Here is an 18,206-nt window from a genome sequence, read left to right on the forward strand (position 1 = left end):
TCTCTCTTATTTCTTCAGGTACGCCATCAGAGGACAGCTGGCCAGGGATCTCTGGCGTCGACGAGTTCAAATCCTACAACTTCCCCAAATACAAACCTCAGCCCTTCATCAACCATGCACCCAGGTAGCTTGTGTGCGCACGCGCGTCCATGAGTGTGTGTGAGAGCGCACGTTTCTGTGTGGGTGTGTGAATGCGTATCCGTGAGTGTGTTTAGTCAGTGCAGGAGGCAGGAAATCCTGTGGAACTTTAGTGAAGCAACTGTTCACTTCCTTCCTTTGAAGTTCCCATCAGTTGTCACCGACTGACAGTAAACCCTGTGATTCTCGCTCTCCTTTTCAGGTTGGACACAGAAGGCATTGAACTGGTGTTATCGTTTCTGAAAGTGAGTTTCTCTGTCTACATTTTCCACACACTGTGTAACCTATGCAGTTATACTCTGAACCACTGGCATGCAGTACTGATAAAATAACAACAGGGGGTGCAGTGGTCACTTCTGCCCTACTGATTCTGTTTTGTTGTTGCTGTACTGAGTGTTGGTTAACTGTTGGTCTCCCTCCTCTCCAGTACGAGTCCAAGAGGAGGATCTCAGCAGATGAAGCTATGAAGCAGGCCTACTTCAAGAGCCTGGGGGCACGGGTCCACACACTGCATGAGAGTGAGTCTCTAAACCTGGGGATGGTCTAGTCCTCTGAATGGCCTGGAGATAATTACAAATCTCTCTCCGCTCTCTTTCTCGCTCAGGTGTATCAATATTCACTCTGAAGGATATCCAACTGCAGAGAGACCCTGGCTATCGGAACTCCTCAAACCTAGAGTCAGGTGTGTATAAAACAAACACACACACACACACACACACCTCTTCTAACGTAGAGCTTTATAACTGTTATGACATACATGGAACACTCCCTCTCTCTCTTTTTTTTAATTCACTCCATCTCTCCAGGCAACAGCAAGAACAGAAGACAGAGCATGCTCTTCTAGACTTTCTGCTCCTGGGTGGAGCTCTTTCCTGTTGCTATAGTAACGGACTCTCGCTTGAGATGAGACTGAATGGGACAGAGCCCCCTCCTCCCTCTCGCATGAGCCCCTCACCCCTAGACCCCCCCCCCCATAGAGCGAGCGAGTCTGGAGTTGATTGGGGAGGGAGAGATGAACTACGTTTATTTATTTGAAGATATGGAAAGGGCGGTGGGGGGGTATATTTTGCTGCTATACTACTACTGTCTGTATTTAACACGCAGTTTGTGTATATGATGATGTGAACTCAGACACCATGCACAACCGACCAGTCGCTAAGGTTACTATTGTTATTGCAAATGATGAATTATGGTTATGATTCCACTGATGATCTCGATGTTGTTTATCATAGCTGTTACCTTTGCTGTTTTGCATGTCGTTGTGTTCAGAGACTGAATGCCTTTTTAGCATTTTTTTCCTCAAGTACTTTCTCAAGCTTCCTCTGATGGTGGTGTTTGACTGAAATGAGACCAGACCAGTCCAAACTGGGAGAGAGGGACTGGACTGGGAGTGTCTGGTCCTCAACTGGATATCTTTCCTCTGAACCGAAGCAATTCCCAGCCTCCCTCTCATTCTCCTTGACCTAGAACATTCCAGAACATTTCAGGGGCCAGACGGGGCTTTAGGAAGGGGTTGAGGTGGGGTCCAGTCATTGGGAGAGCACAGCGACCCTCAGAGCCTCTTAGCCAACGAATGGGACCACAGCAGAAGGTAGAGTTTGACTCCCCAGGACATTTCCGGTCTCCCTCTCCGGTTGTCATGGCAACAGGGAAGCAATGATTAGGGAGGAGAGAAACACAGGAGCGCCGTGACCTCCCACGGGAACTCATCAGTCCCCCTCCTCCATTTCCCCTAGATGGTCTTGACTTAAATTCTTGTATGCAAGATCTTCATTTTCTCTTGCCTTTTGAAGGTCTACAATACTGGTTGTTTTTGTGCATCAATAACCTGTAAGCAGTTTCTAGTTTTTTTTAATGGCTCTCTACTCTGTAGCTGGCCATGGGAGTGGGGTTGTACCATGATGACTGGTGTTTAAAATGGCTGACTTGATTTGACAGTATTAAGAGATTGTTTTCTATGTTTGCCCTCTCCTTGTGAATACAGTGTCAGTGTGGCATGTCAAGGGGCAGAAGCTTCGCCTCTCAAAGGAGAAAACATTTTGTTTCACAGTCTACATTGGACCTCGAGTTTCTTTTTTTTTCAGCGTTTGTACACATTTCAAATAGACTTAACAAGCCGCGGTGTGTGTCTTCAGCTGACAGTGATGTATATTAATATTGTAATACTGTACTTTTTCAAGTTTAAAAATGATCTGAGCTTACCTGAGGGTGTGTGTGCGCCAGACATAGGGAGCTCCTGCTGTGGTGTAAACTCAACCTCTCTGGAACACTGACTGTTGTCCTGTAATTATTTATTTCTCATAACCATCACAGTAAAATTAGTCTGTTTGATAAGTACACTTGTCCTTGTCTTTATTGTGGTTTTCTTGAATAGCATTCAATGCTTCATGTTTTATTTAAAACCGTATGTAAGACATTTTTACTGGACTCTGGACAGCAACAACAACAAAGAAGCAAATAATTGATAATACATTTGTATCAATTCCTTTATAAAAACAAAATAACCAAAAGCTGTTACAAATAAGCTTTTGTTCAATATTGAACTGGAATTTCGTCAAAAAGAGTTTTAAAGCTTGAAAATAAAACATTTACATAACACTCTTACATTTGAGAAGGCACAGCCGGTACAAGGTAATAATGCATATAAAGTGTAATACAAAACCATAGAAAAACACTTAGCCAGAACAATATAACCAGGTTCACAGCCTCAAATGAACATATCAACCAATATACAGTGATACAAACATTTCTAACCATACGCCAGGCATTTGATAAAGGGCTGACAAGGTCCAATGCATTCTGGCATTGAGAAGTGGATAAATATGGGATAGAAAATGTTTTCAAGATGGATGAGATCCAAACTAAACAGAAGAAAGCCAACAAAAAAATATTTTCAAGCTAAAGAAAATGTATCTTCAAGTCAATGATATTGACGCAGTTAAAGGCTGATCCAGTAGGTTTGCAGCAGTGTCCTGATATTTACTGGCTTAACCTGATTTGGCCTCGAGTCCTGCTGTGTCGGGTTCCAGGATTTGAAATTGCGTGGACTGGGCATATTTGTTCTGGTCGGGCCTGATTTGGTCCGGTCCAGTCCAGTCGGGTATGTTACTGTCCTCCAGGATGATCAGGACTTGTGTGGGCTGTGGGAGAGCAGTAGGGGGGAGGAGGTGTCCAAGCTGGACAGGGGGACTGGGATGGGCCCATTCAGGAGGGTGGGGAACTATAGACAGGCAGAGACAGACAGATGGACAAAGGACAAGACTGCTGAAATACCACAATAATAAATAATAATGCCCCACCCCCATATTATACTGAGGTAAAGTACATTCATCTATATCTATATTCTAGTGTTATACATGTGTACTACTACAAATAACTTTATTTTGAAAGAACTCCAGCCCTAACTCTGGAGAGGCTGACTGGGTTTAAGAATTCCCTAAAATGGTGGCTGAGGTATTTTAACGCCCATCCCTCCTGACGATGGGAGGAGAGGCACTTCCTGTTGTGAGAGGGCTGATGGGAGTGGGTGGGGCTCCTGACCACCCCCCCTCCCAAGCAGGAAGCTGCCCCCCCACTCCTCGTCTACACCAGAAAGGAAACATCTGTAGCTTATTTTGAAGCCCATGCACACAGTGAATCACACACATACACAAACTTAAGTATAATCACAGCGAACCGCTCACACACACAACTAAATAGCGACTGTTGTTGTTGAGAAAATGAGGCTGTTCAGGGGAAATCTTCTGTCTTAGCAAAGGTTGCAAAATTCAGGGAACTTTCCAAATAAAATCTTTTTTTTTCAGAAGTCCTGGATGGAGGATTACGGATTTACTGCTTATTCCCTCCTGGTTCCGGGACTCTCCAACCGGGAAATAAGGGATTTTTATTGAACGTTCCCAGAATTTTGCAACCCCAGTTGTAGCTCAAACTTTAACTCTGACTGTCAGAATTCACTATCCCTCCTTTATTTACCAGTTAGAGTGGAGCCCTTTCCCTCTCAGCTCAGTACGAACAAGCATAAATACTATACTGTCCTCCCCCTTTCTGTCACCCATCCCACAACTTTCCCCTCTGTCCCTCCCTCTCTCCTCAACTCCCTTCCATCAGTCTTCACTCCATGTGGTGTCACTCTCTTTCTTTCCTTTCTCCTCTCTCTTTATTCTCTTTTAGAGTTTGTGTGTGTCTCTTACCTGGAACAGGGGTCCATGGCCCTGCAGGCGAGCGGGGCTCAGGGGTCCTACGGGACTCAGGCTGCTCCAGAAATGGATACTGGACAGCAGGGGACTGGGGGTGAGGATGAGACCTGAGGGAGTCTGGAGGGGGAGAACGGGAGAGAGATTTCAATTTGTTCAATGTTCTGTTGGTGCTGTTCTCAGTGATCTGTAAAATGAGCTAGCGGAGTATGAACACACAACACAGAGATGTACTTTCTCACTGTGGTTATTCAGTATTCAGGTTATTCTGTTTTAGTAAAACACCGGCACCAGGAGGGGGGATAGAGCTTCATACCCTGCTTTGGGGGGGTGAGTTCAAGGCTGACTTTGGGAACTCTCTAGGGGTCACAGAACTTGGAAAACTAGGTTCCAGCTGAGAAGTTACATATGACATCAATTTCTCTCCATCTTGCCTCCCTATTGTTGGGGGGGGGGGGGGGGTGTTATGTGGGTAAGGAATGATGTATGCTATTTTAATGCGTTGTGTTGTTTTGTAGTGGCCCAATAAAGAGTTTTAGGTAGAGAGAATCTATCTCTCTATCCGTGGTATTACAACAACTCTTACCTCACGGCTGCGATTCAAGAGCTTTAGAAACATATGGCTTCACTTACAGACCTCCCCTCCCTTCTTTTACCTCTCTCCTCCTTACTAGTCCCACCCACTCCCTCTTTTCCGCTTACCTCTTTCACTCCTTCCCTCATTTCCTCTCTCAGTCTCTCCTCAATAACTCTCTTACCGCCCTCCCTCCCTCTACTCTCCCTACCCTGCCTGTTTCAGGGTAAGGACAGACAGTTCCAGAGAGACTCAGGGATAAGTCATGTATTTTCCCCAAATGTTATTACACACATAAATCAGCACGCACACAGAGGGTGAGGGTGGAGCGAGTGTATGCGTTTGTGTTCAGGGCTAACCTGGGAAAAGATTGTGAGTGAGGGTGGTACTGACCTGTGCAGTGAAGAAGGCTGGTGTTAGGGACCCTGAGGGCAGTGCAGGACTGTTGAGGGCGATAGAGCCGATGTCATTGGCTGTCAGGAGCAGGGAGGGTGCGGATATCTCCAGGCCTTTAGGCTTCCTGGTTTTTGGCGGGACGCTATTGGCTAAGCCCCTCTTCTCTGGCGTGGGTGTGGCCTGGCCACGATCTCTGTGACCAGATGATAGGTTAAGGGGTTGAGCGCTCTGCTCTGATTCGTCAGTCTCAGGGGCGGGGCTCCGTGCCCTCCAGAGTGTGTGTGTGGGGCTGTGTGATGGGGAGGAGGAGCAGGACGAGGAGTGGGCTAGCCTTGTGGAAGGTTTGGATGAATAGTAGCCCTCATTGGAGGAAGGGAGCGGGGATGACGGCAGAGACACCACCGGCAGTGCCCCGCCCTTATGGCTGCGGTTCTGAACAAAGCGAATCACCGTGCCACTGTCGTCATGGTGATCATGTCGAGGCTCCACCTTGATTGGTCGGAGTAAATCAGGGGGACGGAGGAGGTCCTGGGGATGCTGGAGGGAGCTGACGGTAAAGGAGGAGTAGAGGCCTGAGTGGAGGTACTCATTCCTCCCTGGGGGGCCACCCCTCACCCCCTCCTCATCCCCCTCCCCCTCAGACAGGGCCCCACCAGCCTCATCACACACCCGCACCCCCATCTCCACCGCCGCGGGGTCCATCTTCAGGATCTCCGGGAAGGACACAAATTTGTACACAAACTTCTGGCCAATCACCTTCTTGATGATGTTCTGGAGGAGGAAGAGGGGAGGAGAAGTTGAAGCATCATATGTTATACAGTAATAACAGTGTAATGTTAACATGCATGCCACGATATATGGTGGTTTGACCTGTAGTATTGGTACAGACATGTTCATGCTGTGTAGAGATATTTGGTATTTATTAGGATCCCCATTAGCTACTGCAAATGCATCAGCTACTCTTCCTGGGGTCCACATGACATAATACATAGTACAGAACATTATTAGTCAAGGACTGAAATACATAGACTACATATCAGTATACACACAGAATATCTAGGTCTAAAACATAATACAGTGCAAATCACAATATCTAAATATAATGGCTGTCTTGTCACAGTCCCCTTTGTGCAGGTATTATTTATCTGTTTTTTTAATGTGTTTATTGCTAGTTTGAGTTACCTGTGGTGGCAGAGAGTTCCATCTAGTCATGGCTCTATTTGATACTGTGCGGGTTTTTTTTTCAGCCTCTGTTCTGGACTTGGAGACTGTGAAGAGACCTCTGGTTGCATGTCTTGTGTTGTACTGAACTGTCTGCTTGAACAGACAGTTCAGTACCTTCAACATATCAATACCTTGCATAAAGACCAATAGTGATGCAGTCAATCTCTCAATACATGCTGCCTTGTTCTGGACCAACTACACTTGACCTATGTCCTTCTTTGCCGCTCATGACCACACAGCTGGGCAGGAGTCCAGATGCGACAAAACTAGGGCCTGTAGGACATGTCTGGTCGACTGAGAAGGCAGAGCAATGCCCTATCATGGACAGACCTCTTCCCATTTTAGCAACCATTGAGTCTATGTTTTGACCATGACAGCTTGCTATCTAGGGTTACACACAGCAGTTTAGTCACTTCAAGTTGCTCAATAGCCACATTACGCAATAATAGAACTAAATGAGGTTGAGCAAGTGATTTGTCCCAAAACATTATGCTTTTTGTTTTTGAGATATTTAGCAACAGCCTATTGCTAGTTACCCTTTCTAAAACTGACTGGAGCTCAATGTTAAGTGTTTCAGTTATTTATTTGACTGTTGTAGCTGACGTGTATGCTGTTGAATCGTCAGCGTACATAGACACACAGGCTTTAGTCAAGGTCAGTGGAAGGTCATTTGTAAAAATAGAAAACAATAATGGGCTTAGCTGGCTGCCCTGTGGTATCCCACACTCAACTGAATTTGCATGAGAGGCTTCTATTAACAAAAACCCTCTGTGTTCTATTAGATAGGTAACTCTCAATCCATAATAAGGCAGAGGATGCAAATAACACCTAGGTTTTTTCAGCAATAGGTTATGATCAATGACATTAAAAGCTGCACTGAAGTCTAACAAAACAGCTCCCCCAATCTTCTTACTATCAATTACTTTCAGCCAGCCATCAGTCATTTGTGTCAATGCCAAGCATGTTGAGTGTCCATCAGTATAAGCATGCTGAAAGTCTGTTAATTGGTTTTCTGTAAAATAACTTTATATTTGATCAAATGTTTGCTAAGCACTTGTAACAACCTGATTGGTCAGCTGTTTGAACCATTAAAGGGTGCTCTACTATTCTTGGGTAGCGGAATGACCTTTGCCTCCCTCATTGTCTGAGGGCACACGCTGTCTTCTAGGCTTAAATTGAAGATGTGCCAAACGAGTCACAATGTATTCCGCTACCAACCTCAGCAATTTACCATCCAGGTTGTCTCTACCGGTTGGTTTGTCCTTATTTATAGATAGCAACCATTTTTTTCACCATTCCATACCCACTTTATGGAACACAAAACTACAGTTCTTGTCTTTCATTATTTGTCCATTATGCATGAATATGAAGACTCAGCATTTGGTGTTTGCATGTCATACCTGAGTTTGCTAATCTTGTCAACAACAACAAATAGGAAAAGTGGTTGGCAATATCAAAGGGTTTTGTGATGAACAAGCCATCTGCCTTAATGAAGGATGAAGCCGAGTTTGCTTTTTGCATCAAATTTCATTAACTTTAACTCCTGAGCTTTTTACTATCATTCTTCGTACAATTGATCTTAGTTCCATAGTATAGTTTCTTAATTTTGTTTAGTTACATGATTTCTCAACTCACTGTATGTTTGTGAAGGGTTTATACAATGTTGGTGTACCTTGTCCACCGTACCAACAGGCGTGTTTGTGTAGTGCCAATGTAATCTATGGGAGTTATACCTTGTCATCCGTACCAGCAGGTGTGTGTTTGGTGTTAGTGTAGTGCCAATGTAATCTATGGGAGTTGTACCTTGTCAACCGTACCAGCAGGTGTGTGTTTGGTGTTAGTGTAGTGCCAATGTAATCTATGGGAGTTGTACCTTGTCATAGTAGTAACGCAGGGCACGGCTCAGCTTGTCATAGTTCATGTTGGTCTTGTTCTTCCTCAGTCCCCACAGCTTGGCCACCTCTTCTGACTTGAGCAGTTTAAACTCCCCGTCGTTAGACGTCCAGCAGATCAGGTGCTTGTGGCTCTGGTCCAATAATAGCTGCAGCAGGAACTGCCACAACGTGATGGCACTCTCCATGACTGGAGAGAGAGAGGGGGGGGGGCATCATTGTCAGTTGCACTGCATGTAAATCGACAAACACACAGATTCTAACCCTCAAGTACAACAAGTACAAAAGCCTCCCACATGTCCCGCCCCCAACCAAGAAGGTGTTTCCTGCACCATAAAAATCCTACCCATAAAGACAGAAAACACACCAACAACACATTTAGATCATCACTACAGACACTGGAGTCACAGTATTATGCTACTCCTGGCATCGTGTGCCAGATCCGGTGCCAACCGATGTACTGTCTATAAACATATGTATGCCTATGGGGCCAAGTGCCAGCCAGCGCCATCATACTTCTCATATTACAATATGTTGAAGTGGGGAATAAAAGCCATTGCTGCATATGTAATGAGACACACCAGTGACTGTGTAAAACTTTCACTCACTAGAGAGCTTGGCTGGCTGCCCAAATGATAAGAAGACGGGTCAACACAGCAGCTCTTTGTGAATGAGGGGCTGCCTGGCAGCTTTAGTACATCAGACAAGTCAGAGAAGCTTGTCCACTCAAACTCTATGCCACTCCACTAACACGCATGCACACTCGGTCACTTGCACTCACTCACACGCTGTGCTTTGTGCCTGTGCGCTTCTTAGTAGAAATTATGTTTCATTATAGGTCAAAATAAAGAGCTCAAGTGTGTGTGATTGTGTTCACGGACTTGGTGCTGCCAACTATGGCCAGATGGGTGGAGCGAGGGATGTTTCCGTGGTGATGAGAGGATGTGGTCAGTGCCCCTCTGCGAAGACAGGCCACAGCCCAACGACACTATTTACCTTGACTTCACTGTCTGTCTCTCTCACACTCCACACAGACAACTTTCTGTGCACCTCTCTCTCTCTCTCCATCTAACTCTCACACACACCCGACACAAGCTTGTCCGTTTGAAAAAAAAAATGAACAGAGTATCCTGCTTTCCCTCCTCCTCCATCCCCCTCTCCACCAGTGGGAGAGAGACCATCTAGGAGAGGAAAAAGGTGAACACCCCCTCTGACTCTGTTTCCTGAGGAGGTCTCGTGTGTGTGTGTGTGTGTGTGTGTGTGTGTGTGTGTGTGTGTGTGTGTGTGTGTGTGTGTGTGTGTGTGTGTGTGTGTGTGTGTGTGTGTGATGGGAGACCATAAAGCTGTCTAAATGAGGACTTCCTCTCATTCTGCTACAGGGCGTCTTCCCAGGGAAAGACCAGTCCCAACTCAAAGGTAGGAATTCCTGTCACCGGGAACCATCGGAAACACAGGGACCTCACAGTTGGGACAAATGGACGGGTTTCCTCCTCGCCTCGCTCTGGTACGGCAACACAGACCACCCATGTCCTATTCCACAACAACATATGGAGAATGCATTGCATACATGTATGTACTCTGAGTCTCCCCCAGGACATGCTGTGGGCATGATGGATTTAGTCTTTGATGTTCCATAGTGACATGGGTTAACGAGCCAAGCTCAGATGCAAAGCAGCAGGATCTGTTCATTTGGGGATATCCTTAGCAATAGTAAGGAAACATGTAACTGCATTGCCTGATAAACACTGGATTGGTGCAACTAAAAATATGGTTACAATAGATTTACATATGTTTTATTGCAGCATTGAATATGTCCATGTTATTTATGTGTACTGTATGGGATGATAGGCCCACAGCCCAGTGTCTCTCCTCCTGGACAGGTAGGTACACACATACTACATGTAGCTTCTGGTAGGGATTATTTATTTTGTTGATGGGGAGTTTCTAGTATCTTATAATAGTGTTATGACACAGAGACAGAAATCATACAGCTGGTCCTCTGGACAGGCTTCTCCAGTATCTAACAACGATACTACGCGCTCCTGTCGCTAGCACGTACTGTTCAACCACCAGTGATATCATAGGCTATATAATGCCTCTGGTCGCTGTATCGTACCAAACGCCGCATATAGACGCTCTAAAGTCTCAAAAGGGTATGGGTTATCACGGGTGGACCGCCGGGCTCGGGTCTGTGCAGAATCATCGGTGTTGGAGAGCCTGGAACACTCAAACGGTTCTTTGTTTGCCCCATGACTCATTTTCAAGATGTTGTCTGCTGCCAGTTTCAATCCGGAAGCGCATGGCAATTAGTCTGTTGAGTCCAGACAAACCAGAAAGTCTACTATAGTTTTTAAAGGGCCATGAGCATTTTCACACCAACAGTTACGTTGAGTTGCCAAATGCATCCAAATAAACAAGAAATTGCGCGAGAAAAGCAGACTAGAGCACCATGACAGACCTGAGCGATTTGCGTTTGACATCCAATGTGTGAATAACGGAGTAGCCCAATGTTAGCAAACATCAAAACGAAAATAAATGTAACTTTTTAATAGCGTACTTATATGAATAGAAGGAAACACATTCTTTTTACGCAAATGTATACATGTGTTCCAAGATAGTATATCCCCGATTTGTTACGCTACCAGCATCTATCGACTGTTGTCCCCTAAATTTCAAGTTCATTGTGATCGAGTTATATCATATCTCCAAACTATATTTTCTGGTACAGAGTTTACTTCTAAGTCATCATCACTCAAACTCAGTGACTATCCTGATTAAATGAAGTTAATATAAATATCATAGAGAAGCATGCCTCCACATACCCTGGTGTTAGACGTCTACTTTCCTCCCGTATATGTTTTTAAAGAGAATTCCGTATAATGCGCTGGTTTTCCATGCTGATGCCGTCTGTGCTGCGGCGCTCGAGAATGTAAGGGGATCCGGAGGTTTTTTCTCCTTCTTCAGAGCAGGAAGTCGGAGCGCGCAGACATAGAGCCGGCTCACTTCCTCTCGCGCATTATTCCCCAGGCTCTCGGCCGTCTGTGTAAACACGCTTTTCCTCCTCTCTGCGACCGCTTGCGCGCGCACACAGTAATATTGTAATTCTGACTACTTGCGGGCCCAACTGACGTCACCTTCTTGGCAAGCACCTGGAGGCGTTTGTGTTCCTTCCTCCACACGCACAGTCTGAGTGCTCTCTCTGTGTGTGTGGAATCTCCTTGACATCTAATTATGGAAAGAAATTGGGTTAGTTGTTACATTCAATTTTAAAAAGTAGGCTATTCTTAAAATCAGCCGCACCACACACAGACAAACGTGTGTACACACTTTCATTCTCACAGGCTTCACTTCAGGTCAAAACGGGAGAAGAGGAGCCCTTTAATCTTTCCACATGTTTCAGTCCAATATTCCATTCACAGCGCTTTAAAAGGGCATTTTCCCCGAAGTTCATGGTAAATGCTGGAGATGTCGGTTCAATTGGAAATTACCATTAAATGTCAAGCGCACTATACCGTGGATCTTACACGGATCGGATTGAATCCTGGCCTTAGTGGAATAAGGTGATGTGTTGAAGTGTGTCAATTAGAAAATGCAATAAGTAGGCTCATGTGTGCACGTTTGTGTGTATATCCACTTTTCCGGTTTGCTGCATGTGTTTCCTCTCACTGACAGGAAACTGTGCCTTACAAAACACATGCAGTCACGTAGGTCAGTAGCCTACACACGGCCGGCGTTATGGGCGGGCCTTAGGGGCCTGGGACGCCCTACCGTAGTCTACCTCCTTGTACAAATGCAATATTGAAATATTAATAATAATTTATTTGACCGAGACGCGCCCCGACAGAAAGTTGCATCGGAGCAAGAGAAACAGCTCCCCATGTCATATTATTTCTGTCTAGACAGCATCAGAAACATGGGCTACATATATGCCTCCTGTCGACAATGCTTCGGTTGAAATTTGCATAAAGTAGAGGAGAACTAAACTTGTTCTATCGCTCCTCTAGCAGGGTTCTCGCTGCTCACCTTCCCACAATCCCCTGCACATGTATCTGTGTCCTCGTCGAAAATTAATGGGGGCTGGACTTCTCCTGCCGAATTCGTTGCTGGTGAAAACCTTCAGACCAGAGGGGCGCTGTTTCACTCGCTCGGATGCTTTCTCCAGTGAGAGCGTTTCAGCAGCGAAGAAGAGCCGAAGCCCGATGCATTTGCATGGTCATAATATGCAGACCTCAGCTTGGAGCCTGTCTTCCCTCCTTTGGGACGATGACTCCCATTTTTAGGGCGGAGACATGAGCATCTCAACATTATACACATATCTAGTTTCAGCCTCTTTTGAATTGGAAAGTTGGCGGATGCACAGTGCACTGTTTGGATGCTGGCTTCCACTAAAGTAAATATATGTTTTGCCTAAATGATTTAATTACTCTGTCTAAATAAAATCATTTAAAAAACTTCACCAGAGAGCATTACTTAGCCACAAAGCTTTTTAAATACCTGTGCGTATCCCTACGCCTATTTGGGAAGCCTGCCATTTGGGCAGTTGCGACTGTCAGTGAAAAGCATCTAAAATATTGAGAAGATAATGTGTGTTGAGTGTCATTTTAAATGTTGCAACAAGCAGAGGGGTGTGTTGTGAAGATATGGCATGTCTCTCTCCAGAATGCATGCAATCAGCTCTCCAGAATGTGCTCAGTTGTCTCCTGCCAATTCTTGCAAATTCATTGTTTCATTGTGTGAATTGTTTGCCCTTCAATTGTTTATTTTGATCAATTTTCCCATTACATACAATATGTCGCCAGTAGACCTAGTACATGTACCATTAATCCCTCATGATTTAGTTACATGAATGTATATTAATGCATGTATTAATTACAGTCATTCAGTTTTGAGCCTCACATTCTTTACACCCCCCCCCCCAATTAAAAATAAATAAATAAATATATATATAATATTTTTTGGATTGCCTGTTTTTCATGTTATTTTGGCATGAATACGAGTCACATATCGGTTTGCAAACAATGTAAAACAATATATATATACAGTGCCTTGCGAAAGTATTCGGCCCCCTTGAACTTTGCGACCTTTTGCCACATTTCAGGCTTCAAACATAAAGATATAAAACTGTATTTTTTGTGAAGAATCAACAACAAGTGGGACACAATCATGAAGTGGAACGACATTTATTGGATATTTCAAACTTTTTTAACAAATCAAAAACTGAAAAATTGGGCGTGCAAAATTATTCAGCCCCTTTACTTTCAGTGCAGAAAACTCTCTCCAGAAGTTCAGTGAGGATCTCTGAATGATCCAATGTTGACCTAAATGACTGATGATGATAAATACAATCCACCTGTGTGTAATCAAGTCTCCGTATAAATGCACCTGCACTGTCTCAGAGGTCTGTTAAAAGCGCAGAGAGCATCATGAAGAACAAGGAACACACCAGGCAGGTCCGAGATACTGTTGTGAAGAAGTTTAAAGCCGGATTTGGATACAAAAAGATTTCCCAAGCTGTAAACATCCCAAGGAGCACTGTGCAAGCGATAATATTGAAATGGAAGGAGTATCAGACCACTGCAAATCTACCAAGACCTGGCCGTCCCTCTAAACTTTCAGCTCATACAAGGAGAAGACTGATCAGAGATGCAGCCAAGAGGCCCATGATCACTCTGGATGAACTGCTGAAGTGGGAGACTCTGTCCATAGGACAACAATCAGTCGTATATTGCACAAATCTGGCCTTTATGGAAGAGTGGCAAGAAAGCCATTTCTTAAAGATATCCATAAAAAGTGTTGTTTAAAGTTTGCCACAAGCCACCTGGGAGACACACCAAACATGTGGAAGGAGGTGCTCTGGTCAGATGAAACCAAAATTGAATTTTTTGGCAACAATGCAAAACGTTATGTTTGGTGTAAAAGCAACACAGCTCATCAACCTGAACACACCATCCCCACTGTCAAACATGGTGGTGGCAGCATCAATGGTTTGGGCCTGCTTTTCTAAAGCAGGGACAGGGAAGATGGTTAAAATTGATGGGAAGATGGATGGAGCCAAATACAGGACCATTCTGGAAGAAAACCTGATGGAGTCTGCAAAAGACCTGAGACTGGGACGGAGATTTGTCTTCCAACAAGACAATGATCCAAAACATAAAGCAAAATCTACAATGGAATAGTTCAAAAATAAACATATCCAGGTGTTAGAATGGCCAAGTCAAAGTCCAGGCCTGAATCCAATCGAGAATCTGTGGAAAGAACTGAAAACTGCTGTTCACAAATGCTCTCCATCCAACCTCACTGAGCTCGAGCTGTTTTGCAAGGAGGAATGGGAAAAAATTTCAGTCTCTCGATGTGCAAAACTGATAGTGCAAAAGGTGGCGCTACAAAGTATTAACTTAAGGGGGCTGAATAATTTTGCACGCCCAATTTTTCTGTTTTTGATTTGTTAAAGTTTGAAATATCCAATAAATGTCAAAAGGTCCACTTCATGATTGTGTCCCACTTGTTGTTGATTCTTCACAAAAATACAGTTTTATATCTTTATGTTTGAAGCCTGAAATGGGCAAAATTTTACAAATTTAGGGGGACGAATACTTTCGCAGAGGCACTTATCCAGATATATATATTATTGAGTTAATAGGGCCACATACAAACATAGTCTCTTTTTTGTTTTCTTAAGGCAGCTCCAAAATGCAGGTGTTTCAGCCTAGCTCAGTGCTTTCTGTGGTGAAGGGGCAGGCGGGTAGAACATATGGAGAGTTGCGTTTTGATTGTCTCAGTGTTCTGTCACTCATGAGGACACTATGTTGCTGCCAAGTCTAAGGGAAGAGCTAGAAAATTCCAGCCACTTGTGTGCTGCCATAGAATTACAATAGAAGTACCAAGAAGGCTCAAGGTCATTGGCCACAGATAAAATGAGTCAAATCATGTTATATCTACAGTAGCTTTGATTGGTCAACATCATACTTTCAAAATCTTAGCAAGCAGTCATCCTCATGAATCAAGTCAACAATATACTGACAAATTATTTTTAGTCCATGTCATATGAAGATAAATTATATATGAAACGTATTGGTGCTCATCGGCCATTGGACATAAACATTACACAACAAGTTGGAAATCGCAAATTCAACAATGAGTTGTTTGGAAGGAAGGAATCAGTGCCTAACTGCAAGCATTGCAAAGTAATCATTAGCTTGATATTCAGTGGAGTGGCTGTGTGGTCCTAAATCTAAGATTACGGGTCTCTTTTCCTAGTTAGTGCAATTAATGTATTGTTTAGTGTTGTGTTGTGTAGTTGCTTTGATGACATTTAGCCCACTTTTTATTTTTTTGCCCCACCAAGATTTACATGCTAAAATCACCACTGCAATTGTTTCATTGTTTTTCGTTCGAAGTGCTGCATGTCAGCCATGAGCAAGTGTCTGGTTTCTCGGTCCTGATCATGTTGAGGGAACATGCGCGCCTGCGCATGCATCGAAGTATGTAGGAAGGTGCCCATTTGGGATGTTTTATTTCTTATTGTCTTAACTCACCACATCCATCCCTAATAAGCTGAGTTTCTCTGTATTTTTTTCTTCTTCATCGCAACAGTTTTTTTCTATCCATTGCGAGTACTAATAGTTCTTCACATTATTTGAAACAACTTTCCAACACTCCAGGCCTCGATAACCACCAAGCCTTGATCTGATGATCCCATAAATCCAGTGGAAACGTCATACAAAAACAGATGTCTGTCCCGATCAAGTTCACTGGCGCAGGAAACTGAGGGCCCGGAATAGGCTGATTGATACAACGTTGCAAGTTCGCTAGCGACAGCTTCCGCTGGAGCCAGCTGATGATTTGATAAAATGTTTCACTTCACTTGCAACAGCTCAAGTCAAGACCGAGAGAAAGAGAGGCAGACAGGCGGAGTACATGAATGTGATTGAAAGAACCAGAATTTTCATCAGGATATTTGATTGTTTTTATTTTGTCAGCTTCAGGCCTATGTATTTGACTCAGATGACGATGGAAGTACATTTCCATGCGCTCATTTATTTAGCCAATGGATCATAGTGTAGTGTTGCCTATCAATGTGTCTATATACCCTACATTACTCATCTCATATGTATATACTGTACTCTATACCATCTACTGCATCTTGTCTATGCCGTTCGGCCATCGCTCGTTTATATATTTTTATGTACATATTCTTATTCATTCCTTTACACTTGTGTGTATAAGGTAGTTGTTGTGAAATTGTTAGGTTAGATTACTTGTTAGATATTACTGCATGGTCGGAAATAGAAGCACAAGCATTTCGCTACACTCGCATTAACATCTGTTAACATGTGTATGTGACAAATACAATTTGATTTGAAATGGCAGAGACTGGTGCTCTCGCCTTAGTTGATTTTTTACTTTTAGATATTTTTATTTCATATTTTTATGATTAACTACGTAACGATGATTTTGAGAAACGAAAACATTATTATTGAAATGAAACTGTTCCACGAAAATGCGCATATACAACTAATAATAACTGGCACCCAGATCGGTATAAATTGTAGGGTACTAGGAGGTAACTAGCCCTCCCTAAGAACAATGTCTAATTGCTGACACATAAAAGCAATGTTTGAAAAAAACATGGGTATGAGGGTCATGCTTAGGCAAATTAACTATTAAGGGAAATAAATTACAGTTTACACTTTGTTTAGGTATTTCATGAAATGTTTGTAGAAAAGGGGCGTTCTATAAAAGTACGTTGGTAAAATATTATGGCATAGGGTTTCAAACGACTGTGTTAAAATCCATTTAATCCGTTTTATTTAGAAATTCTTTAGTAAGTAATATTTAAAAGCCAAGTCTCGTTCTTATTTTAATTATTTAAATAAAATATGGAGGGCAGGAAATGGTGTTGCACATGTCACAATTAATATTCGCACTATGAGGAGATTTGATGTAAAGTCCCTCTTTAGCTCACTAGCAGTCTTTAAAATGACATTCAGGATCAAAATATTTTCAATAGCTGTTTTTAATCAATGAAAAAAATATTAATTGGAAAATTGGAAGTGAATTTAACTAATAACATTAAATAATATTGGGGGGAATATAACATTTAATAACAACAACTCATAACTTAACTCATGAATTCAGTGTAACATTGATGTGGTTACTCTCTTATGCTCTGTTATTGCACAATTCTAATTTGTACATAGGTCACAAATAAAGCTATCCCCAGTCAAATTGGAGCACAGCTCATGAGCCCACCTCATGCACTGCTCACACCTAATCCAGTCCACACCTGTGACTGAAAACGGGGGAGATACTACTTACTATATGACATAACATGCTGTGGAAAATAGCTAAAAGGCTATAAAGTAACATTAACTGTAAAGCAATCAGTCACTAGTGGAAACATTTACAACCGCAATTAAGTCACGTTATCTTATTTAATGTATTTTACCACTCCTAGCAGTTTATGCTAATTAGCTTATGCTAACTAGCTAGCTGGATAGCATGTACTGCTAGTGAAGTTGCTAGCTGGCAAGTTAGCATAAACTAGCGCTAACCGGGCTAGTCATTGTCTAGTTTGGCACATTCATAGAAGCCAATTATGAATATGTTTGGGGGCGATGTTGCCCACAACAGACTCATCCAACATATTACTACTTTACTCTAAAATTATCTAAATTTTTCTCTCTAAACAAGTGGATGATTTATCTTAAGCCTTTTCTACTTGTATATTTAACAAATATATATATAGATCTAACTTCATTGGAATATATCTACAACTTTTTCAAAATG

The 18,206-nt window shown here is 43.1% G+C and overlaps 2 protein-coding genes across 2 annotated transcripts in view; one reads left to right on the forward strand and one right to left on the reverse strand.

Moving 5' to 3' along the window:
- The window catches only part of LOC135515920 (cyclin-dependent kinase 17), a 35,603-nt gene extending 33,126 nt beyond the window's left edge, over positions 1–2,477 (forward strand). Inside the window, exons 12-16 of the mRNA XM_064939785.1 lie at positions 19–124; positions 341–383; positions 566–656; positions 743–820; positions 945–2,477. Of these exons, the coding sequence (XP_064795857.1) occupies positions 19–124; positions 341–383; positions 566–656; positions 743–820; positions 945–982 (356 nt within the window). The 3' untranslated portion in view covers positions 983–2,477. The remainder of the gene's footprint in view (positions 1–18; positions 125–340; positions 384–565; positions 657–742; positions 821–944) is intronic.
- A 129-nt stretch (positions 2,478–2,606) lies between these two features.
- Positions 2,607–11,491, reverse strand: LOC135515921 (ETS domain-containing protein Elk-3-like). The gene is made up of 5 exons (XM_064939786.1): positions 11,240–11,491; positions 8,399–8,607; positions 5,299–6,072; positions 4,329–4,451; positions 2,607–3,358 (listed from the first exon to the last, which is right to left on the reverse strand). The coding sequence occupies exons 2-5, from the start codon at positions 8,603–8,605 to the stop codon at positions 3,263–3,265; spliced, it is 1,200 nt and encodes a 399-aa protein (XP_064795858.1). The 5' UTR covers positions 8,606–8,607; positions 11,240–11,491; the 3' UTR covers positions 2,607–3,262.
- Positions 11,492–18,206: the final 6,715 nt, after the last annotated feature.

Source organism: Oncorhynchus masou, chromosome 27 (genome assembly GCF_036934945.1).
Source record: "Oncorhynchus masou masou isolate Uvic2021 chromosome 27, UVic_Omas_1.1, whole genome shotgun sequence".
NCBI classification, from domain to species: domain Eukaryota; kingdom Metazoa; phylum Chordata; class Actinopteri; order Salmoniformes; family Salmonidae; genus Oncorhynchus; species Oncorhynchus masou.

Bases quoted from the DNA above. Each gene is read 5' to 3' on its own strand.
- LOC135515921 (XM_064939786.1), bottom strand. From the start codon at position 8,605: ATGGAGAGTGCCATCACGTTGTGGCAGTTCCTGCTGCAGCTATTATTG. The intron at 6,073-8,398 runs GTACAACTCCCA...TTCCTCCTCCAG, and splicing joins TGCGTTACTACTATGACAAG to AACATCATCAAGAAGGTGAT. The intron at 4,452-5,298 runs GTCAGTACCACC...CTCCCCCTCCAG, and splicing joins CAGCCTTCTTCACTGCACAG to ACTCCCTCAGGTCTCATCCT.